Genomic DNA, 18,029 nt, shown 5'->3' on the forward strand with positions numbered 1-18,029 from the left:
ATCCCAGCACTTTGGGAGGCCGAGGCGGGCGGATCACGAGGTCAGGAGATCGAGACCACGGTGAAACCCCGTCTCTACTAAAAAATACAAAAAATTAGCCGGGCGTGGTGGCGGGCGCCTGTAGTCCCAGCTACTCGGAGAGGCTGAGGCAGGAGAATGGCGTGAAGCCGGGAGGCGGAGCTTGCAGTGAGCCGAGATTGCGCCACTGCACTCCAGCCCGGGCGACAGAGCGAGACTCCGTCTCAAAAAAAAAAAAAAAAAAAAGATCAGGAGTTCAAGACCAGCCTGGCCAAGATGATGAAACCCCATCGCTACTAAAAATATAAAAATTAGCTGGGTGTGAGCTGGGCGTGGTGGTGCATCCTGTAATCCCAGCTACTCGGGAGGCTGAGGCAGGAGAATTGATTGAACCCAAGAGGCAGAGGTTGTGGTGAGCTGAGATCGCCTCATTGCACTCCAGCCTGGGCAACAAGAGTGAAACTCCATCTCAAAAAAAAAAAAAAAAATTAGCTGGGTGTGGTGGTGCACACTTGTAGTTCCAGCTACTTGAGCGGCTGAGGCAGGAGAATTGCTTAAACCCAGGAGGTGGAGGTTGCAGTTAGCTGAGATCACGCCATTGCACTCCAGCCTGGGCAACAGAGTGAGACTCTGTCTTAGGAAAAGAAAAAGCAATTGGGATAGGTGAAAAAGTTCATTGAGGCTCTAATGGTGGGAAAACCTATGGGATGTTTCAAGAACAGTGAGTGAATTGGTTAGGCTGGAGTAAACTTTCGAGTGAAGTAAGTGACATAATTTTGGTGAGGTAAGTTGGGGGCCAGATTGAAAAAGACCTCAAATTATAATAGTATTTATTGAGTAATTACTATTTGCCAAGCAGTTTACTGAGCACTTTATACTTTTTGTCCAATTTAATCATTACAGCAGACTCATTAAATAGGTATTATTATCTTTGATTACAGAAGAGGAAACAGAAGTGGAGGTTAAGTAACTTGTCCAAGATTACACAGCAGCTAGCAGAGCTAGATCTGAAATCTGGTCGGTACTCCTCTTAACTGTTTACTGCCTCAGAATTCCAGGAGAGGGAGTTTGGTTAGTCCTTAAGAAAGTGGGAGCTCTGGCCAGATGCTGTGGCTCACGCCTTTAATCCCATCACTTTGGGAGGCTGAGGTGGGTGGATCACCTGAGGGCAGGAGTTCCAGACCAGCCTGGCCAACATGGTGAAACCTCGTTTCTACTAAAAATACAAAAATTAGCTGGGCTTGGTGGTGGGCGCCTGTAATCACAGCTACTAGGGAGGCTGAGGCAGGAGAATCGCTTGAACCCAGGAGGCAGAGGTTGCAGTGAGCTGAAATTGCACCATTGCACTCCAGCCTGGGTGACAAGAGCAGGACTCTGTCTTTAAAAAAAAAAAGAAAAGAAAAAAAAGAAAGTGGGAGCTCACTTAAGTTTTCTGAGCAGTGGAGAAATATACAAAGTGTAGGATTTTAGGAAGATGTAAGTTTTTGGTGGTTGGTTGTTTCTTCTTTTTTGCCCAGCATTGTAGACAGACAGGAGAGTGGACTACAGGTGATGCCCAAAACAGCTCTGGAATCTAGGGCTTTGCAACAATGCCAGCATCTTGGGTGCTTGGGCTGTGCTAGTTGCTCTAAGAACATTACCTTTGAAGAATGCTTTCCAAGTCATAAAGCGTACTTATATTCTTGTCACATTTGATCCTCTTAATACCTCTGTGAGGTAGACGGAGTAGGGATCATCATCTGTATCAAATAAATGGGTAAACTGAGGTGAAATAACACAGGTTGACTCAACAAATATTTGCAGAGCCCCTTTTTCTAGCACGGTGCAAGTAAAAACAGGACCACATGTCCTGTGAATAATAGAGCTGATTCACCCAGGCCGACTGGCTCCTAATTCAGTGGTCTTTCTGCCTTGCCATGCCATTGTTCTGCCTGGCGTGGTTGAAGTCAGGATGTTGAAGGGAATCGCAGATATTCAATGGAGCATTGTCCCCATAGCCCAGCTCACTTGGTTCTCCCCTCTCCAGACCTGGACAAATTTGCTGCAGAAGATATCATTGATCCCATTGCAAAGGCCAAGATGGTGGCTTTGAAAGGCATCAAGAAAGTGATGGCTCAGGGCAGCATTGGGGTGGCACCTGGTATGAACAGGTAAGACTCAGGGCTGGAATGGGGTTGGCCCTTTTCTTTCCCAGTCACACCCCTTCTTTGCCCCCCTCCCTACTTGTCCCATGTCTCTTTGCTTTCCAACTTTCTTATTGCCAACACTTCTTCTCTGTGCTTTGGTGGACTCCAGACAGCAAGTGTCTCTGCTAGCCCAGAGGCTCTCGGGGGGACCTGGCAGTGATCTGCAGAACCATGTGGCAGCTGGGAGTGGCCAGGTAGGTGGTCAGGTGGGAGTAGGAACTTGTGTCTTATGCCACTGGGCCACCCTTCTTAGGGCCTAGCAGGGAACAACGACCCTTTAGCAGCCTTTCTCATTGCAGGAGCGGAGTGCTGGTGATCCCTCCCAGCCTCGTCCCAACCCGCCCACTTTTGCTCAGGGAGTGATCAGTGAGTATGGGGCATGGGAAGAAGGTGCAGGGAAGTGGTTTGGGACATATGGAGGGAGAGGGATTGGGATTACCGTTGTGCAGGTCCTGACACCCAGCTTCTTTTCCTAGATGAAGCTGACCAGCGGCAGTATGAGGAGTGGCTGTTCCATACCCAGCAGCTCCTACAGATGCAGCTGAAGGTGCTAGAGGAGCAGATTGGTGTACACCGAAAGTCCCGGAAGGCTCTGTGTGCCAAGCAGCGCACTGCCAAAAAAGCTGGCCGTGAGTTCCCAGAAGCTGATGCTGAGAAGCTCAAGCTGGTTACAGAGCAGCAGAGCAAGATCCAGAAACAACTGGATCAGGTGGGGGAAAGCAAACTTCAGCCTAGCACCCAGAAGGCAGGGAAGAGGGATGGCATTGGGGGGAGCATGCCCCAGCCTGACCTTTCCGACCCTTCCATGTTAGGTCCGGAAACAGCAGAAGGAGCACACTAATCTCATGGCGGAATATCGGAACAAGCAGCAGCAGCAACAGCAGCAGCAGCAGCAACAGCAACAGCAACAACACTCAGCTGTGCTGGCTCTCAGCCCTTCCCAGAGTCCCCGGCTGCTCACCAAGCTCCCTGGTCAGCTGCTCCCTGGCCATGGGCTGCAGCCACCACAGGGGCCTCCGGGTGGGCAAGCCGGAGGTCTTCGCCTGCCCCCTGGGGGTATGGCACTACCTGGACAGCCTGGTGGCCCCTTCCTTAATACAGCTCTGGCCCAACAGCAGCAACAGCAACATTCTGGTGGGGCTGGATCCCTGGCTGGCCCCTCAGGGGGCTTCTTCCCTGGCAACCTTGCTCTTCGAAGCCTCGGACCTGATTCAAGGCTTTTACAGGAAAGGCAGCTGCAGCTGCAGCAGCAACGTATGCAGCTGGCCCAGAAACTGCAGCAGCAGCAGCAGCAGCAGCAGCAGCAACAGCAGCAGCAGCAGCAGCACCTTCTAGGACAGGTGGCAATCCAGCAGCAACAGCAGCAGGGGCCTGGAGTACAGACAAACCAAGCTCTGGGTCCCAAGCCCCAGGGGCTTCTGCCTCCCAGCAGCCACCAAGGCCTCCTGGTCCAGCAGCTGTCCCCTCAACCACCCCAGGGGCCCCAGGGCATGCTGGGCCCTGCCCAGGTGGCTGTGTTGCAGCAGCAGCACCCTGGAGCTTTGGGCCCCCAGGGCCCTCACAGACAGGTGCTTATGACCCAGTCCCGGGTGCTCAGTTCCCCCCAGCTGGCACAGCAGGGTCAGGGCCTTATGGGACACAGGCTGGTCACAGCCCAGCAGCAGCAACAACAGCACCAACAGCAAGGGTCCATGGCAGGGCTGTCCCATCTTCAGCAGAGTCTGATGTCACACAGTGGGCAGCCTAAACTGAGCGCTCAGCCCATGGGCTCTTTACAGCAGCTTCAGCAGCAGCAGCAGCAGCAGCAGCAGCTTCAACAACAGCAGCAACTTCAGCAGCAACAACTTCAACAGCAGCAACAGCAGCAGCTTCAACAACAACAACAGCAACAGCAGCAGCAGCTTCAACAACAGCAGCAACAACAGCAGCAGTTTCAACAGCAGCAACAACAGCAGCAGCAGATGGGCCTTTTAAACCAGAGTCGAACTTTACTGTCTCCTCAGCAACAACAGCAGCAGCAAGTGGCACTTGGCCCTGGCATGCCAGCAAAGCCTCTTCAACACTTTTCTAGCCCTGGAGCCCTGGGCCCAACCCTCCTCCTGACGGGCAAGGAACAAAACACCGTAGACCCGGCTGTTTCTTCAGAGGCCACTGAGGGCCCCTCTACACATCAGGGAGGGCCGTTAGCAATAGGAACTACCCCTGAGTCAATGGCCACTGAACCAGGAGAGGTAAAGCCTTCACTCTCTGGGGACTCACAACTCCTGCTTGTCCAACCCCAGCCCCAGCCTCAGCCTAGCTCTGTGCAGCTGCAGCCACCTCTGAGGCTTCCAGGACAACAGCAGCAGAAAGTTAGCCTGCTCCACACAGCAGGTGGAGGAAGCCATGGGCAGCTAGGCAGTGGATCATCTTCTGAGGCCTCATCTATGCCCCACCTGCTGGCTCAGCCCTCTGTTTCCTTAGGGGATCAGCCTGGGCCCATGACCCAGAACCTTCTGGGCCCCCAACAGCCCATGCTAGAGCGGCCCATGCAAAATAATACAGGGCCACAACCTCCCAAACCAGGACCTGTCCTCCAGTCTGGGCAGGGTCTGCCTGGGGTTGGAATCATGCCTACGGTAGGTCAGCTTCGAGCGCAGCTCCAAGGAGTCCTGGCCAAAAACCCACAGCTGCGGCACTTAAGTCCTCAGCAGCAGCAGCAGCTACAGGCACTCCTCATGCAGCGGCAGCTGCAGCAGAGTCAGGCAGTACGCCAGACCCCACCCTACCAGGAGCCTGGGACCCAGAACTCTCCCCTCCAGGGCCTCCTGGGCTGCCAACCTCAACTTGGGGGCTTCCCTGGACCACAGACAGGCCCCCTCCAGGAGCTAGGGGCAGGGCCTCGACCTCAGGGCCCACCCCGGCTCCCTGCCCCACCAGGAGCCTTATCTACAGGACCAGTCCTTGGCCCTGTCCATCCCACACCTCCACCATCCAGCCCTCAAGAGCCAAAGAGACCTTCACAATTACCTTCCCCCAGCTCCCAGCTTCCCACTGAGGCCCAGCTCCCTCCCACCCATCCAGGGACCCCCAAACCCCAGGGGCCAACCTTGGAGCTGCCTCCTGGGAGGGTCTCACCTGCTGCTGCCCAGCTTGCAGATACCTTGTTTGGCAAGGGTCTGGGACCTTGGGATCCCTCAGACAACCTAGCAGAAACCCAGAAGCCAGAGCAGAGCAGCCTGGTACCTGGGCATCTGGACCAGGTGAATGGACAGGTGGTGCCTGAGGCATCCCAGCTCAGCATCAAGCAGGAACCTCGGGAAGAGCCGTGTGCCCTGGGAGCCCAGTCAGTGAAGAGGGAGGCCAATGGGGAGCCAATAGGGGCACCAGGAACCAGCAACCACCTCCTGCTGGCAGGCCCTCGCTCAGAAGCTGGGCATCTGCTCTTGCAGAAGCTACTCCGGGCAAAGAATGTGCAGCTCAGCACTGGGCGGGGGTCTGAGGGGCTGCGAGCTGAGATCAACGGGCACATTGACAGCAAGCTGGCTGGGCTGGAGCAGAAACTACAGGGTACCCCCAGCAACAAGGAGGTGAGTACTCTGGGTAGAGTGGAGCAGGTAGAGTGGGGCCTAGAGCCAGTGGGGGGCAGAATGAGTGAGCCTGGGTCAGACAGAAGAGGGCTCTGAGGAGGAAGGTAGCAGCCTTCACTGGGCTTATTTGGCTTAGGATGCAGCAGCAAGGAAGCCTTTGACACCGAAGCCCAAGCGGGTACAGAAGGCAAGCGACAGGTTGGTGAGCTCCCGAAAGAAGCTGCGGAAGGAGGACGGGGTCAGGGCCAGCGAGGCCTTGCTGAAACAGCTGAAACAGGTGACCCCCCAGGAGCCAGTCCCCTGGTCCCATCCCAGGATAGGGGGCACCCTGTCCCCCAGTTGTGCAAGACAGCGATGCAAACGCTGCAGGTTTTAAACTTTGTCATCTTGCCCCTTGTAGGAGCTGTCCCTGCTGCCCCTAACGGAGCCTGCCATCACCGCCAATTTTAGCCTCTTTGCCCCCTTTGGCAGCGGCTGCCCAGTCAGTGGGCAGAGCCAGCTGAGGGGGGCCTTTGGAAGTGGGGCGCTGCCCACCGGCCCTGACTACTATTCCCAGCTGCTTACCAAGGTCAGAAAAATGGCAATATTTTTTGGGAATAGTGAAGTTCTTGGGAAGGTGAGGGTGGGAATGGAAAACTTGAGGGAACTGCTGACGTAGAGTGGGGCCAGGAGATTATATCAGTCTCCCTATGCCATCTTGCACACAACACCCCACCCCCCACCCCCCAGAATAACCTGAGTAACCCGCCGACACCACCCTCGTCGCTGCCCCCCACCCCACCCCCATCGGTGCAGCAGAAGATGGTGAATGGCGTCACCCCATCTGAAGAGCTGGGGGAGCACCCCAAGGATGCTGCCTCTGCCCGGGATACTGAAGGGGCACTGAGGGGTAAGTCAAGAGCAGATGCCACTCCTGGTGGGGTTTGGTAGATGGAGTCCAAACCAGTTAGTATGCTGTATAGTTTAGAAATGAGTGGGTTGCCTGCTGTCCTGTGTGTTTACATAACAGGGCACCTGAGGTAGGAAGGGCCCCTTCAGGACTCATTTCTTGGGGGCCAGAATGGACATTTGGAGTCTAGAGCAAATGCAATAGGAGAGGTGGGTGGCAGGGAGCATCTTTATGAAGCTTTGTATAGAAGGAACAGTCCAGCTTTAGTGAGTGTGGAGCTAGACTCTGATCTGAATTTGAATTCTGGTTCCTGCATTCATTCAACTGTGTTACTGTATCCGAGTAACTTGATTGACTTGTGTGAGCCTCAGTTTCCTCACTGTAAAATGGCTATTGTAGTACTCACCTAATGGAGTTGTTAAATGACTAAACAAACTCCAAAGAGTGTATCTAAAGCCAACTGCCACCAGGCATGGTAGCTTATGCCTGTAATCCCAACACCTTGGGAGGCCAAGATGGAAGGATTGCTTGAGGCCAGGAGTTCGAGACCAGCTTGGGCAATATAACAAGACCCCATCTCTACAGGAAAAAAAACAGTGCCTGGCATGCAGGACAGACTCAATAAATACAGCTTGTTTGCCCCAAACTGGTAGGTGGGGGGACAGTTAATCATGACAGCTGAGATCTCATGCTAATTAGGCCTAAAATATTGGGAGAAGGTACCATCAGCCCTGGCCACCCTCACCTGACTTTTCTTCTCCCTACCCACCCCTCAGATACTTCAGAGGTGAAGAGTCTAGACCTGCTGGCCGCCTTGCCTACACCCCCTCACAATCAGACTGAGGATGTCAGGTAGGGGCGGGGCCGGAAATGGGGATGAGGAACAAGGGTGGGGTACAGGTTGCCTCATATTTCCTTTGGCCAGTGGAGATTTCAAGTAAGACATCTATTCATCTCTAGATTTGGGAGGGGAGTCTGCAGGGCTGTAGCAACAAATGTCTACTTTTGGTCCCCAGGATGGAGAGTGATGAGGATAGCGATTCTCCTGACAGCATTGTGCCAGCTTCATCTCCTGAGAGCATCTTGGGAGAGGAGGCCCCTCGTTTCCCTCATCTGGGCTCAGGCCGGTGGGAGCAAGAGGACCGGGCCCTCTCCCCTGTCATCCCCCTCATTCCTCGGGCCAGCATCCCAGGTATGTGCTACTCTGGATGTGGGCCAGGCCCAGTTCACCTGGGTTGTCCGAAGCTGGGGGAGAGGCGGCCAAGTGTTAAACAAATCTCTCTTTCTCATTCAGTCTTCCCAGATACCAAACCTTATGGGGCCCTTGACCTGGAGGTCCCTGGAAAGCTGCCTGCCACAACTTGGGAAAAGGGCAAAGGAAGTGAGGTGTCAGTCATGCTCACAGTCTCTGCTGCTGCAGCCAAGGTGTGTCCTAGGGGTACCTCGAGGCTGAGGGGAACCTGATCAGAGGGCAGTCCCTGGAATTTGTCTGGATAAGAAAAAATGTAGTCGTTCAAAAACTTGTACTGAGTACCTATTGTATGTGAAAGCCTGGGCTAGAGGCTGTGGGATTCGGGTAAATGAATCATGGTTCCTGCCCTCACGGGGCTCATAGTCCCATGGTAAAGACAGACAAGTCAACCACTAAGGAGCGCCTGTGTGTGTAATGACACAGGTACTACATGACAGCATTGCCCCAGTCATGTTTGGTGGGACTCTGTCAGCTGTTTTGAAAATATTAACAGGCTTCTGTGGTCAAAGAAAGTTGGAAAACACAGTTAAAATGACAATATGGGTTTCTTTACTACAAGAGTCCTCAAGTCCTTTTAATTTGTTAACGTGTGTCATGAGCCTCCAAGTCATGGATAGAGCATGCATCATTTCCTAAACGTAGTTGATGTAGTTCCCTTTTCGTGGTGCTCCCGTCGGTGCCCACAGCAGCTTGGGAAAGGCTGCTGTGAGGGAAGTGTATGAAAAGAGCTGGGTGACATAGGATAGAACTACCCTGGGGAGTGGGTTCTAGGTGTCCTTGTCCCCACCCAGCTGGTAGTAGAGCTCACCTCAGACACTTGGCTGATATGTTTCTCCCATCCCTTCCCCGGCCCTGGCAGAACCTGAATGGCGTGATGGTGGCAGTGGCGGAGCTGCTAAGCATGAAGATCCCCAATTCCTATGAGGTGCTGTTCCCAGAGAGCCCCGCCCGGGCAGGCACTGAGCTCAAGAAGGGGGAAGCTGAGGGTCCTGGTGAGTGTGGCAGGGAAGCCCTTTGGGACTCGAGGGGAGTGATTCTGGTGGGAGGCTCTGATCCACTCCTTTCTGCAGGTGGGAAGGAAAAGGGTCTGGGAGGCAAGAGCCCAGACACTGGCCCTGATTGGCTGAAGCAGTTCGATGCAGTGTTGCCTGGCTATACCCTGAAGAGCCAACTAGACATCTTGAGCCTCCTGAAACAGGTAGGTCTGGGGGAGAAGAAGGGGCGGGTGTTAGAAAAAAGGGGCTGCCGGCCAGGCACGGTGGCTCACGTCTGTAATCCTAGTGCTTTGGGAGGCAAGGCGAGTGAATCACTTTAGGCCAGGAGTTTGAGACCAGCCTGGCCAACATGGCGAAACCCCATCTCTACTGAAAACAAAAAACAGTAGCCAGGCGTGAAGGTGCATGCCTGTAATCCCAGCTACTCGAAAGGCTGAGGCATGAGAATCCCTTGAACCCAGGAGGCAGAGGCTGCAGTGAGCCAAGATCATGCCACTGGATCCAGCCTGGGCAACAGAGCAAGACTCTGTCTCAAAAAAAAAAAAGAAAAGGAAAGGAAAAAGAGGCCGTCTAGGACAAAGAATGTGGAGGCCTTTTGGGAGGGTGGGATATGGGTGAGGGGAAGGAGGGAGCTAGTTAGATGAGGAGCTGGCACTAATGATACAGGGCACCCTCCTACAGGAGAGCCCCGCCCCAGAGCCACCCACCCAGCACAGCTATACCTGCAATGTCTCCAATCTGGATGTGCGACAGCTCTCGGCCCCACCTCCTGAAGAACCCTCCCCGCCCCCTTCCCCCTTGGCACCTTCTCCTGCCAGTCCCCCTACTGAACCCTTGGTTGAACTTCCCGCCGAACCCTTGGCTGAGCCACCCGTCCCCTCACCTCTGCCACTGGCCTCATCCCCTGAATCAGCCCGACCCAAGCCCCGTGCCCGGCCTCCTGAAGAAGGTGAAGATTCCCGTCCTCCTCGCCTCAAGAAATGGAAAGGAGTGCGCTGGAAGCGGCTTCGGCTGCTGTTGACCATCCAGAAGGGCAGTGGGCGGCAGGAGGATGAGCGGGAAGTGGCAGAGTTTATGGAGCAGCTTGGCACAGCCTTGCGACCTGACAAGGTACCACGAGACATGCGTCGCTGCTGTTTCTGTCATGAGGAGGGTGACGGGGCCACTGATGGGCCTGCCCGCCTGCTGAACCTGGACCTGGACCTGTGGGTGCACCTCAACTGTGCCCTTTGGTCCACGGAGGTGTATGAGACCCAGGGCGGGGCACTGATGAATGTGGAGGTTGCCCTGCACCGAGGACTGCTAACCAAGTGCTCCCTGTGCCAGCGAACTGGTGCCACCAGCAGCTGCAATCGCATGCGTTGCCCCAATGTCTACCATTTTGCTTGTGCCATCCGTGCCAAGTGCATGTTCTTCAAGGACAAGACCATGCTGTGTCCAATGCATAAGATCAAGGGGCCCTGTGAGCAAGAGCTGAGCTCTTTTGCTGTCTTCCGGCGGGTCTACATTGAGCGGGACGAGGTGAAGCAAATTGCCAGCATCATTCAGCGGGGAGAACGGCTGCACATGTTCCGTGTGGGGGGCCTTGTGTTCCACGCCATCGGACAGCTGCTGCCTCACCAGATGGCTGACTTTCATAGTGCCACTGCCCTCTATCCCGTGGGCTACGAGGCCACGCGCATCTATTGGAGCCTCCGCACCAACAATCGTCGCTGTTGCTATCGCTGTTCTATTGGTGAGAACAACGGGCGGCCAGAGTTTGTAATCAAAGTCATCGAGCAGGGCCTGGAGGACCTGGTCTTCACTGACGCCTCTCCCCAGGGTGAGCAGTGGGCCCTTGAAATGGATAATATGGAATGGGAAAAGTTTCTCCCAGGGTCACTGTTACAGTGTCTATAAGAGGACCTGTAGCTTCTATGTGAGTGATCCTCCTTCCCCCACCTCAGGCAGGCAGGGGGTCTCTTGAAAATTCCCAGTGAAAGTGTTTGAGCCTCTCTGTCACCCTAAATTCCCTTGTAGTTGAAAATATTTTGCTTGTCGAATCTCACATATTCTAGTTCTTTTGCTATCCTCAGTGGAACAAAAGGAAACAGTTCTGAGACTATCATCTGCCTCACCCAACCTAATCCTAACCGAGTTCCTTGTGGTTGTTTTTCCCTGGACGAAATCAGAATTATTTTGATTTTAGTTTTAGGGTTAATGATAAAATAACAGGAAGAGCAGGTACCTTTTTTTGAGTGTGTACTGTGAGCCACAAACTAAGCTAAGTGATTTGTGTAGTTTATTTTGTTCATACAACCCTATGAGGTAAGTATTATACTACGATTATGCCCAGTTTATACATAAAGAAACTGAGTCTCAGATTTAAGTACAGTCATGCATTGCTAAATGACAGGGATACATTCTGAGAAATGCATTGTTAGGTGATTTTGTCATTGTGTGAACTTCATAGAGTGTACGACACAAACCTAGATGGCGAAGCATACTACACACCTAGGCTCTGTGGTATACCCCATTGCTCCCAGGCTACAAATCTGTACAGCATGTAACTGTACTAAATACTGTAGGCAGTTGTAACATATGGTAAGTATGTGCATCTAAACATAGAAAAGATACAGTAAAAATACAGTATTATAATCTTACCAGACCACTGTTGTATATATCATTCCTCATTGAGTGAAATGTTGTTAAGCTGCACATGACTGTATTTGGCTCAAGGCCTCATGACCAGTACTAGAACCTGAACCCAAGTCTTTCCAACTCCAAAGCATGCCTGGTCTTTCACTAGGGACCTCCCATGGCCTACGCTGGGTCTCGTGGGCCCTGGGTTTGTGTCTCAAGGCTCTGTGATGACCCCTTGGGGTTGGAAACCTCCTGCTTCTTAAGAGAGAGTGAGACTAGGAGGCCAAGAGAGGATCTGGAAGGCCGACACACCTTCATGATAGGGAGGTTTGAAGGCCTCAGAAAACAACTGCAGTTCTGGATTGGGGTTAGGGACTGGAGGTCAGTGAGCAGAAGTTGCCTCTGAGGACTGCTCTCTTCCCTGCTTCTTAGCCGTGTGGAATCGCATCATTGAGCCTGTGGCTGCCATGAGAAAAGAGGCTGACATGCTGCGACTCTTCCCTGAGTATCTGAAGGGCGAGGAGCTCTTTGGGCTGACGGTGCATGCCGTGCTTCGCATAGCTGAATCAGTAAGGAAGGGGCTGGGAGCTGGGGGGCTTGGCGGGCACTGAGAACTTTGGCCTAACCCCAGAAAAACTCAGGCTAAGGTGAGTATGAACTGTGCCCACAGCTGCCCGGGGTGGAGAGCTGTCAAAACTATTTATTCCGCTATGGGCGCCACCCCCTTATGGAGCTGCCACTCATGATCAACCCCACTGGCTGTGCCCGATCAGAGCCTAAAATCCTCACACACTACAAACGGTGAGCTTGTGATGCTGGAGCCAAGGGATGTGGGTGTGGGTGTTGATAGGGATCCTCTGGTCCCATTATGAGGATTTAGGATACAGATCAGAGTTCCCGTGGAGAAACTGGGGAATCACTCTTAGACTTCCTAATTAGAGGGCACGCAGGTATTAGTAGGGTGTCCTTTTCCTCCTCTCCCAACCTGCTCAGATGCACTTGGGATATAGGACAGAATTATCTTGGGCACCCTGGGGAGGTAATGGGTAAACTGGTGAAATTTTATGAAATATATAAGGGACCTGGTCACCTCTTTCTTCTCCTGTTTTACTTCCGGGGGAGGGCCTGTGATTCTCCCAAACCTCAGATACCCCATGGGTGCTAGGGTCACCTTCCCTTCCCCATGAGTGTTGGTGTCAAAAATAAATAGTTAGAGATATAATAGAAAAATAATAAAACCTTACATTTGTATAGCACTTTATACTTTTTTTTTCAAAGCGTTTTCACATCCATTATCTCATTTGATCCTCACAACAACCTTATGAGGTAGGTAGGGCAGGTGGTATGACCCCCATTTTACAGCTGAGAAAACTGAGACCCAGAAAGATTAAATGACTAGGCAAAGGTCACACAGCTGGGACCAGACCCTTACCTCTTCACTGCGGGTCCTTGTTCTTTCTGTGTACCAGGGACCTTAGTCCCTGGGTAGAGGGAGGCAGAATCTGTGGTAGCAGGGCTTTCTTGAAGGTCTTTGGTGGCTCCTAGGCTGTCGTAGAGTGTCAGAGACTCTATCCCTAGCCAGCCTTGTCCTTGATGCCCTGCAATGGTGGTTTTCAAACTGAGTGCATGTGTTCCAAAAAGTCCTGGATTACATAAGCTGATGGGCTGAACTTGACCTTCCCATGCATTTCTCTTCCTTCCCCAAACTGGATTAAACCAGAAGAGCTCCATTGTCATCTACTTTATGTATTGGAGTTCCAGTCAACATTTTGTTAAAGAAAAAAGCAAAGATTTCTGCTAAATAAAAAAAGAACCAGAAACGTTTGAAAACCACTGCTCTGGGATGGCAAGAATTTGGCTGGTGCCCTAAGGTGGTAAAAGGCATCCTGCCAGGCAGCCGTCATTCCCCTGCACTGAGCCATCTGCACAGAGCCCAATGTTATGTCAGAGAAGGGGACAGTCCGAAGAAAGGATACCACCTTTAGGCTGTGAGTTCACAGCCAGTTTTAATTCAAATCTAGCCCAGCGTGGTAGGCGCAGTCCCCATTTTCAGGGCTTCCAGTATGTGCAGGAGGTAGGATTCAGACAGTCAAGCAAACCATCAGCTTAAATTCTAGGCCTGGGCTGCTTGCGGAAAACTTCCCAGAGGAGCGTGGCCTTGAGAATGGTTTGGCAGGAGAGTGGTAGGAAGTGGGAGATGGGAGAGCAGGCTCAGTGTAGGGGAATTGGTGCCCCCCATCTCCCTCCACACCCCACCCCTCACCCTGGGCTCTCTGTGCCACCTAGGGTGTCAGAAGGGTCCCTGTAGCTAGTTGCTTCCTCACCAGAGCTGAGAGCCAGTTGCCTTTACTCCTTTCCCAAGGCTGCACTTCCAGTGCTTGCCAGCAGCACACGCCCCTAACTGGTGTGTTGCACATCCCAGGAGGTGGCAGAGGAGGTGGGTGGTGTGTGCTTGGTCTGAGGGAGAGCTGTCTTGTCATGGATTGTATCACCTCCCAGGCCCCATACCCTGAACAGCACCAGCATGTCTAAGGCATATCAGAGCACCTTCACAGGCGAGACCAACACCCCGTACAGCAAGCAGTTTGTGCACTCCAAGTCATCTCAGTACCGGCGGCTGCGCACCGAATGGAAGAACAACGTGTACCTGGCTCGCTCCCGTATCCAGGGCCTGGGGCTCTATGCAGCCAAGGACCTAGAAAAGCACACAATGGTTATCGAGTACATTGGCACCATCATTCGGAACGAGGTGGCCAACCGGCGGGAGAAAATCTACGAAGAGCAGGTATGAGCTGGCAGAGGGGCCATTGTGGTGCATAGTCCGCACTCAACCAAGGAGCAATGGGCAGGATTGGTCACAGGAGAGCAGGAGGAAAGCTGTGGTGGGGAGAAGGGAAAGGCAGGAGAAATGAAGAACATGCAACAGAAGCCCACTGCCTGAGTCACCTACCTGATCCCACAGCCACCGCTGCCACTCTCTGATACTCTTGTCCCTTCTTCTGCAACCTCTGCCTTTCTAGAATCGAGGCATCTACATGTTCCGAATAAACAATGAACATGTGATTGATGCTACGTTGACCGGCGGCCCTGCCAGGTGAGAGATGATGAGGAAGGAGGGATTTAGTGGTCCCTCAGAGTGGCACTCTGGGGGATAGACCAACAAAGAATCAAAATTGTCCCAAGTTAGTTGCCTGACATCCCTGACTCTGTCCCACTGCCCAGGTACATTAACCATTCCTGTGCCCCTAACTGTGTGGCCGAAGTCGTGACATTTGACAAAGAGGACAAAATCATCATCATCTCCAGCCGGCGAATCCCCAAAGGAGAGGAGGTGAGAGGAAGTATCCTGAGTGAGTGACAAAGCAGCTCCTCCTCCTTTCACCCCTTCTCTGCCATTCCCTAAATGTGGATTCCTAGGCTGGGCACCTCAGATCATATCTTCTCTGCCCTCCCCTCTTCCTGTGGGGGACTAGCATTGATTCTGCCCTCTTCTCTTTTCAGCTAACCTATGACTATCAGTTTGATTTTGAGGACGATCAGCACAAGATCCCCTGCCACTGTGGAGCCTGGAATTGTCGGAAATGGATGAACTAAGAAGCTTTGAGGCTACCAGGCAGGGGAGTCCCCCTACCCACAACCTCTTCCCTGAAAGGGATGAGGGGGAAGAGAGGTAGCAGCCAGAGCCAGGACCCAGGGCTGGGGCTGCCGGCTGACCGGAGCCCTTGGAGCAGGAGGCTGGGGCAGAGGGCCCTAGGCCAAGCCCACCCTGGGCACCAGGGACAACCCTCTTCCCCACCACCGGCCCTCAGGCTGGCATCTCTGCCCCCAGCTCCAGGAGGGGCCAGACAGAAGCAGCCATTGGGCATCTCAGGTTTGAGGGGGATATGGGCCGGGAACTACCCAGAAGCATCTGGGAGGCAGCAGGGTGGGGGAAGAGGATGTGTGGCCGGGCCTCACAGCCCTGCTGCTCCCACTGACCTCTCCGGCCCAACTCAAGGCTGCAAAGAGACTTGACTAAGCTTGACAATCCCAAAGGCCGGGTCCCACACCTGGCCCTGCCTGCCGGGTCCTGCCCCCACCCTCACCCCCATCCCCCTCCCTCTTGATCTGTCTCTGTTTCCCTGTTTTCCTCTGTGTTTCTGTCTCTCTATGGGTTGTGTTTCCTTGTTTTCCACTCTGACAAATGCAACATGAACGGGAAAGAGGCGCCCAGCTGCCTAGGAGGGCAAGCTGGGCAAGCCGGGCAAGGAGACCCCGCACCCACACCTACCTCATTTAAGTGTTGGATTTTTTGCTGTTTTGAAATGTGAGACCCTCTCCAAGCCCCCTACTGCCCCAACCCTCTCCCCCACCTCACTGCCCTCTTCTGAGTGGGTGGAAGGGGGGTAGGAGGAGGAAGAAAAACAACAACAAAAAATCCATCTTTGTTTTTAATTATGGGCATGGGATGGTGGTTGAGGCAAATGTTGATGAAGATTGGGGATGACTGGCCCCTAGTTGCTCTAGGACTTCCTTCTCCATCTGGACATGGGGGGCAGGAGGGAGCTAAACCTAGGACCAGGATATCTCCCTCCTGTTTTCCCAACCCCATCATGAGCCCGTTTGCCCTCCAGCCCCTGGACGGGTTGGGTGGGGGATAGGGTGAGGGCTATCCCTGAGTGGCATGCCCATACCTAGTGAGGCAGGGTGTGGCCCGGAGCTCCCACTTTCCCTCAGTCACCAAACTGCTGCTGGTCTGGTGGGAAGGGGTGGTGATGTGGGGGTGGGGGAGCTTAGTGTCAGCGCGGGGAGGGTGGGGGGTATTTATCTATTTATACATGGGATTGTACATAGTCTTGTGGGGCATGGGGGAGCCGGCTGGAGGTGAGAACCCTCCCCTCTCCCCCCACCCCCGGGGAGAGCAAATGTAAAACTACTAATTTTTGTGCTTTATATATTCTATATAAATATATCTATTTTCTTTTTACAAAACCAGTTTATAAATGGTAGGGGGGTGTGGGGCGGACACATGGAGCTCCCCTTGTGGGGGGGCCCCCTCCATTACCCAACCTACCGCCCTTTTCCTCACCCCCCACCCCACTCCCCACCCCCTGGCTGTGACTGCTGTAAGTTGGGGGTATAGAGGCTGGGCAATTCCCACCCCCTGTTGTATAGTTGGACTATGTTATAACGCACAAAAGAGAGCTGACCCCAGGGGGAGCCAGAGGGTGATGGGTTCCTTGTCTCCCTTCCCTTCCCCTTTCTGCCCAAGCTTGTGCTGCAGTTGAACCTCTTCCTGGGGGTGGGGGTAGGTAAGGGGTGGGTGAGGCCCCAAACCCCTCTCTGGTAGGGAACCGTGGGGATGAAGATGAAGCTTATATGCAGTTCTCTTCTAGGGGCTGTGGGCAAAGGGCATTTTGTAATTAATATTTTCAAGAATCAGATGTCTGGAGTGTAGGGGTGGGCTTGGTGGTGGTGAACGGGCGGGCCTGCTGGAGGGGGAGCTTGGTCGCTGTTGTGATTTTAGGTTTGTTTTTGTTTTGTTTTGAATTTGGGGGGTTGTGGATTGTTGGGGGTAGGGAGTTTTTTTTTTTTTTTTAAAGCTGCTTCCTCAACTGTTTCAAGCTGCAAATGTTTAAGAGAATAACACCCCCCACTCCCACAGGAACCGCTGTAATTAAATCAGACAGTAGGAAGACTGGGCTGCTACCCTCAAAGCCACAGCCCTTGGATGTTCCTTTTCCGAGAGCAGAAGGTCTAGGCTACAGGGAGGCGGAGATTGGCTCCCGTGAGTCAGGCTGTGTTTGGGGCTTGGGCCCTGGGATTGGGAAAAGGGGATGGGGCAGACTTTGTAAGCATATGCTAGGTATCCGATAGTCCTGTAGAATTTAGTGAAGAAACCTTATACAGTTTTTAATTTTTATATAAACTATAACTCAGACCCAAGCTACAAGGTTGGAATTTTGGTTGGTTTTTTTTAAGTACCCTGCCTGTATAATTGCATCAGAATCCCCCACCCCACCCCCCGCCCCCGTGTTTGTATTTTGGGTTGGTTTACACTCACACATACTCAATTTTCAGTTTTCCCCTTTACAGTCTTCTCCCCTCACCTCCAGGACCCTCCCCCTTTTTAAAAAATAAATCGCTGACAAGTGTGAATCCCGTGAAGACTTTATTTTGTGTTGTGTGTATCCTGTACAGCAAGGTTGGTCCTTCGTAACAACGGATGAAATGGTTCCCTTTTTTAAAGCGCCCTCTCTCCCTCCACCCTCAGCGCCCCTGTCCTTGGCATGTTTTGTATCAGCGATCATTCTGAACTGTACATAATTTATGTTGCGAGAGGCAAAGGGCAAGTTTTGGATTTTGCTTCTTCCAAGTTTGTTTTTAAACGACAAATAAAAAAAGAACATTTTAAATACAAGCGGCTCCGTCCCGTGACCCTCGCCGTCAGCCGGATCCGTGCGGTCCGTGAGGACCCGGGGGAGGGCGGTTACCGAGGCCCGCCACCGCCGGAAGGGT

At 53.0% G+C, this 18,029-nt stretch overlaps 1 protein-coding gene across 5 annotated transcripts in view; it reads left to right on the forward strand.

The window, feature by feature from the left end:
• The window catches only part of KMT2D (lysine methyltransferase 2D), a 42,319-nt gene extending 24,392 nt beyond the window's left edge, over window positions 1–17,927 (forward strand). For 4 of the 5 annotated variants that reach the window (XM_030816639.1, XM_030816640.1, XM_030816642.1 and 1 more), the window contains 20 exons: window positions 2,045–2,168; window positions 2,314–2,398; window positions 2,504–2,570; window positions 2,681–2,913; window positions 3,017–5,773; window positions 5,910–6,050; window positions 6,174–6,341; window positions 6,503–6,662; window positions 7,439–7,514; window positions 7,679–7,854; window positions 7,957–8,087; window positions 8,774–8,906; window positions 8,985–9,112; window positions 9,591–10,731; window positions 11,964–12,100; window positions 12,202–12,332; window positions 14,031–14,316; window positions 14,552–14,625; window positions 14,754–14,862; window positions 15,033–17,927. In XM_030816639.1, the coding sequence (XP_030672499.1) occupies window positions 2,045–2,168; window positions 2,314–2,398; window positions 2,504–2,570; window positions 2,681–2,913; window positions 3,017–5,773; window positions 5,910–6,050; window positions 6,174–6,341; window positions 6,503–6,662; window positions 7,439–7,514; window positions 7,679–7,854; window positions 7,957–8,087; window positions 8,774–8,906; window positions 8,985–9,112; window positions 9,591–10,731; window positions 11,964–12,100; window positions 12,202–12,332; window positions 14,031–14,316; window positions 14,552–14,625; window positions 14,754–14,862; window positions 15,033–15,125 (6,350 nt within the window). In that variant the 3' untranslated portion in view covers window positions 15,126–17,927. The remainder of the gene's footprint in view (window positions 1–2,044; window positions 2,169–2,313; window positions 2,399–2,503; window positions 2,571–2,680; window positions 2,914–3,016; window positions 5,774–5,909; window positions 6,051–6,173; window positions 6,342–6,502; window positions 6,663–7,438; window positions 7,515–7,678; window positions 7,855–7,956; window positions 8,088–8,773; window positions 8,907–8,984; window positions 9,113–9,590; window positions 10,732–11,963; window positions 12,101–12,201; window positions 12,333–14,030; window positions 14,317–14,551; window positions 14,626–14,753; window positions 14,863–15,032) is intronic. The other variant, XM_030816643.1, reaches the window with a different exon arrangement.
• Window positions 17,928–18,029: the final 102 nt, after the last annotated feature.

This window comes from Nomascus leucogenys, chromosome 8 (assembly GCF_006542625.1).
Source record: "Nomascus leucogenys isolate Asia chromosome 8, Asia_NLE_v1, whole genome shotgun sequence".
Lineage (NCBI taxonomy): Eukaryota > Metazoa > Chordata > Mammalia > Primates > Hylobatidae > Nomascus > Nomascus leucogenys.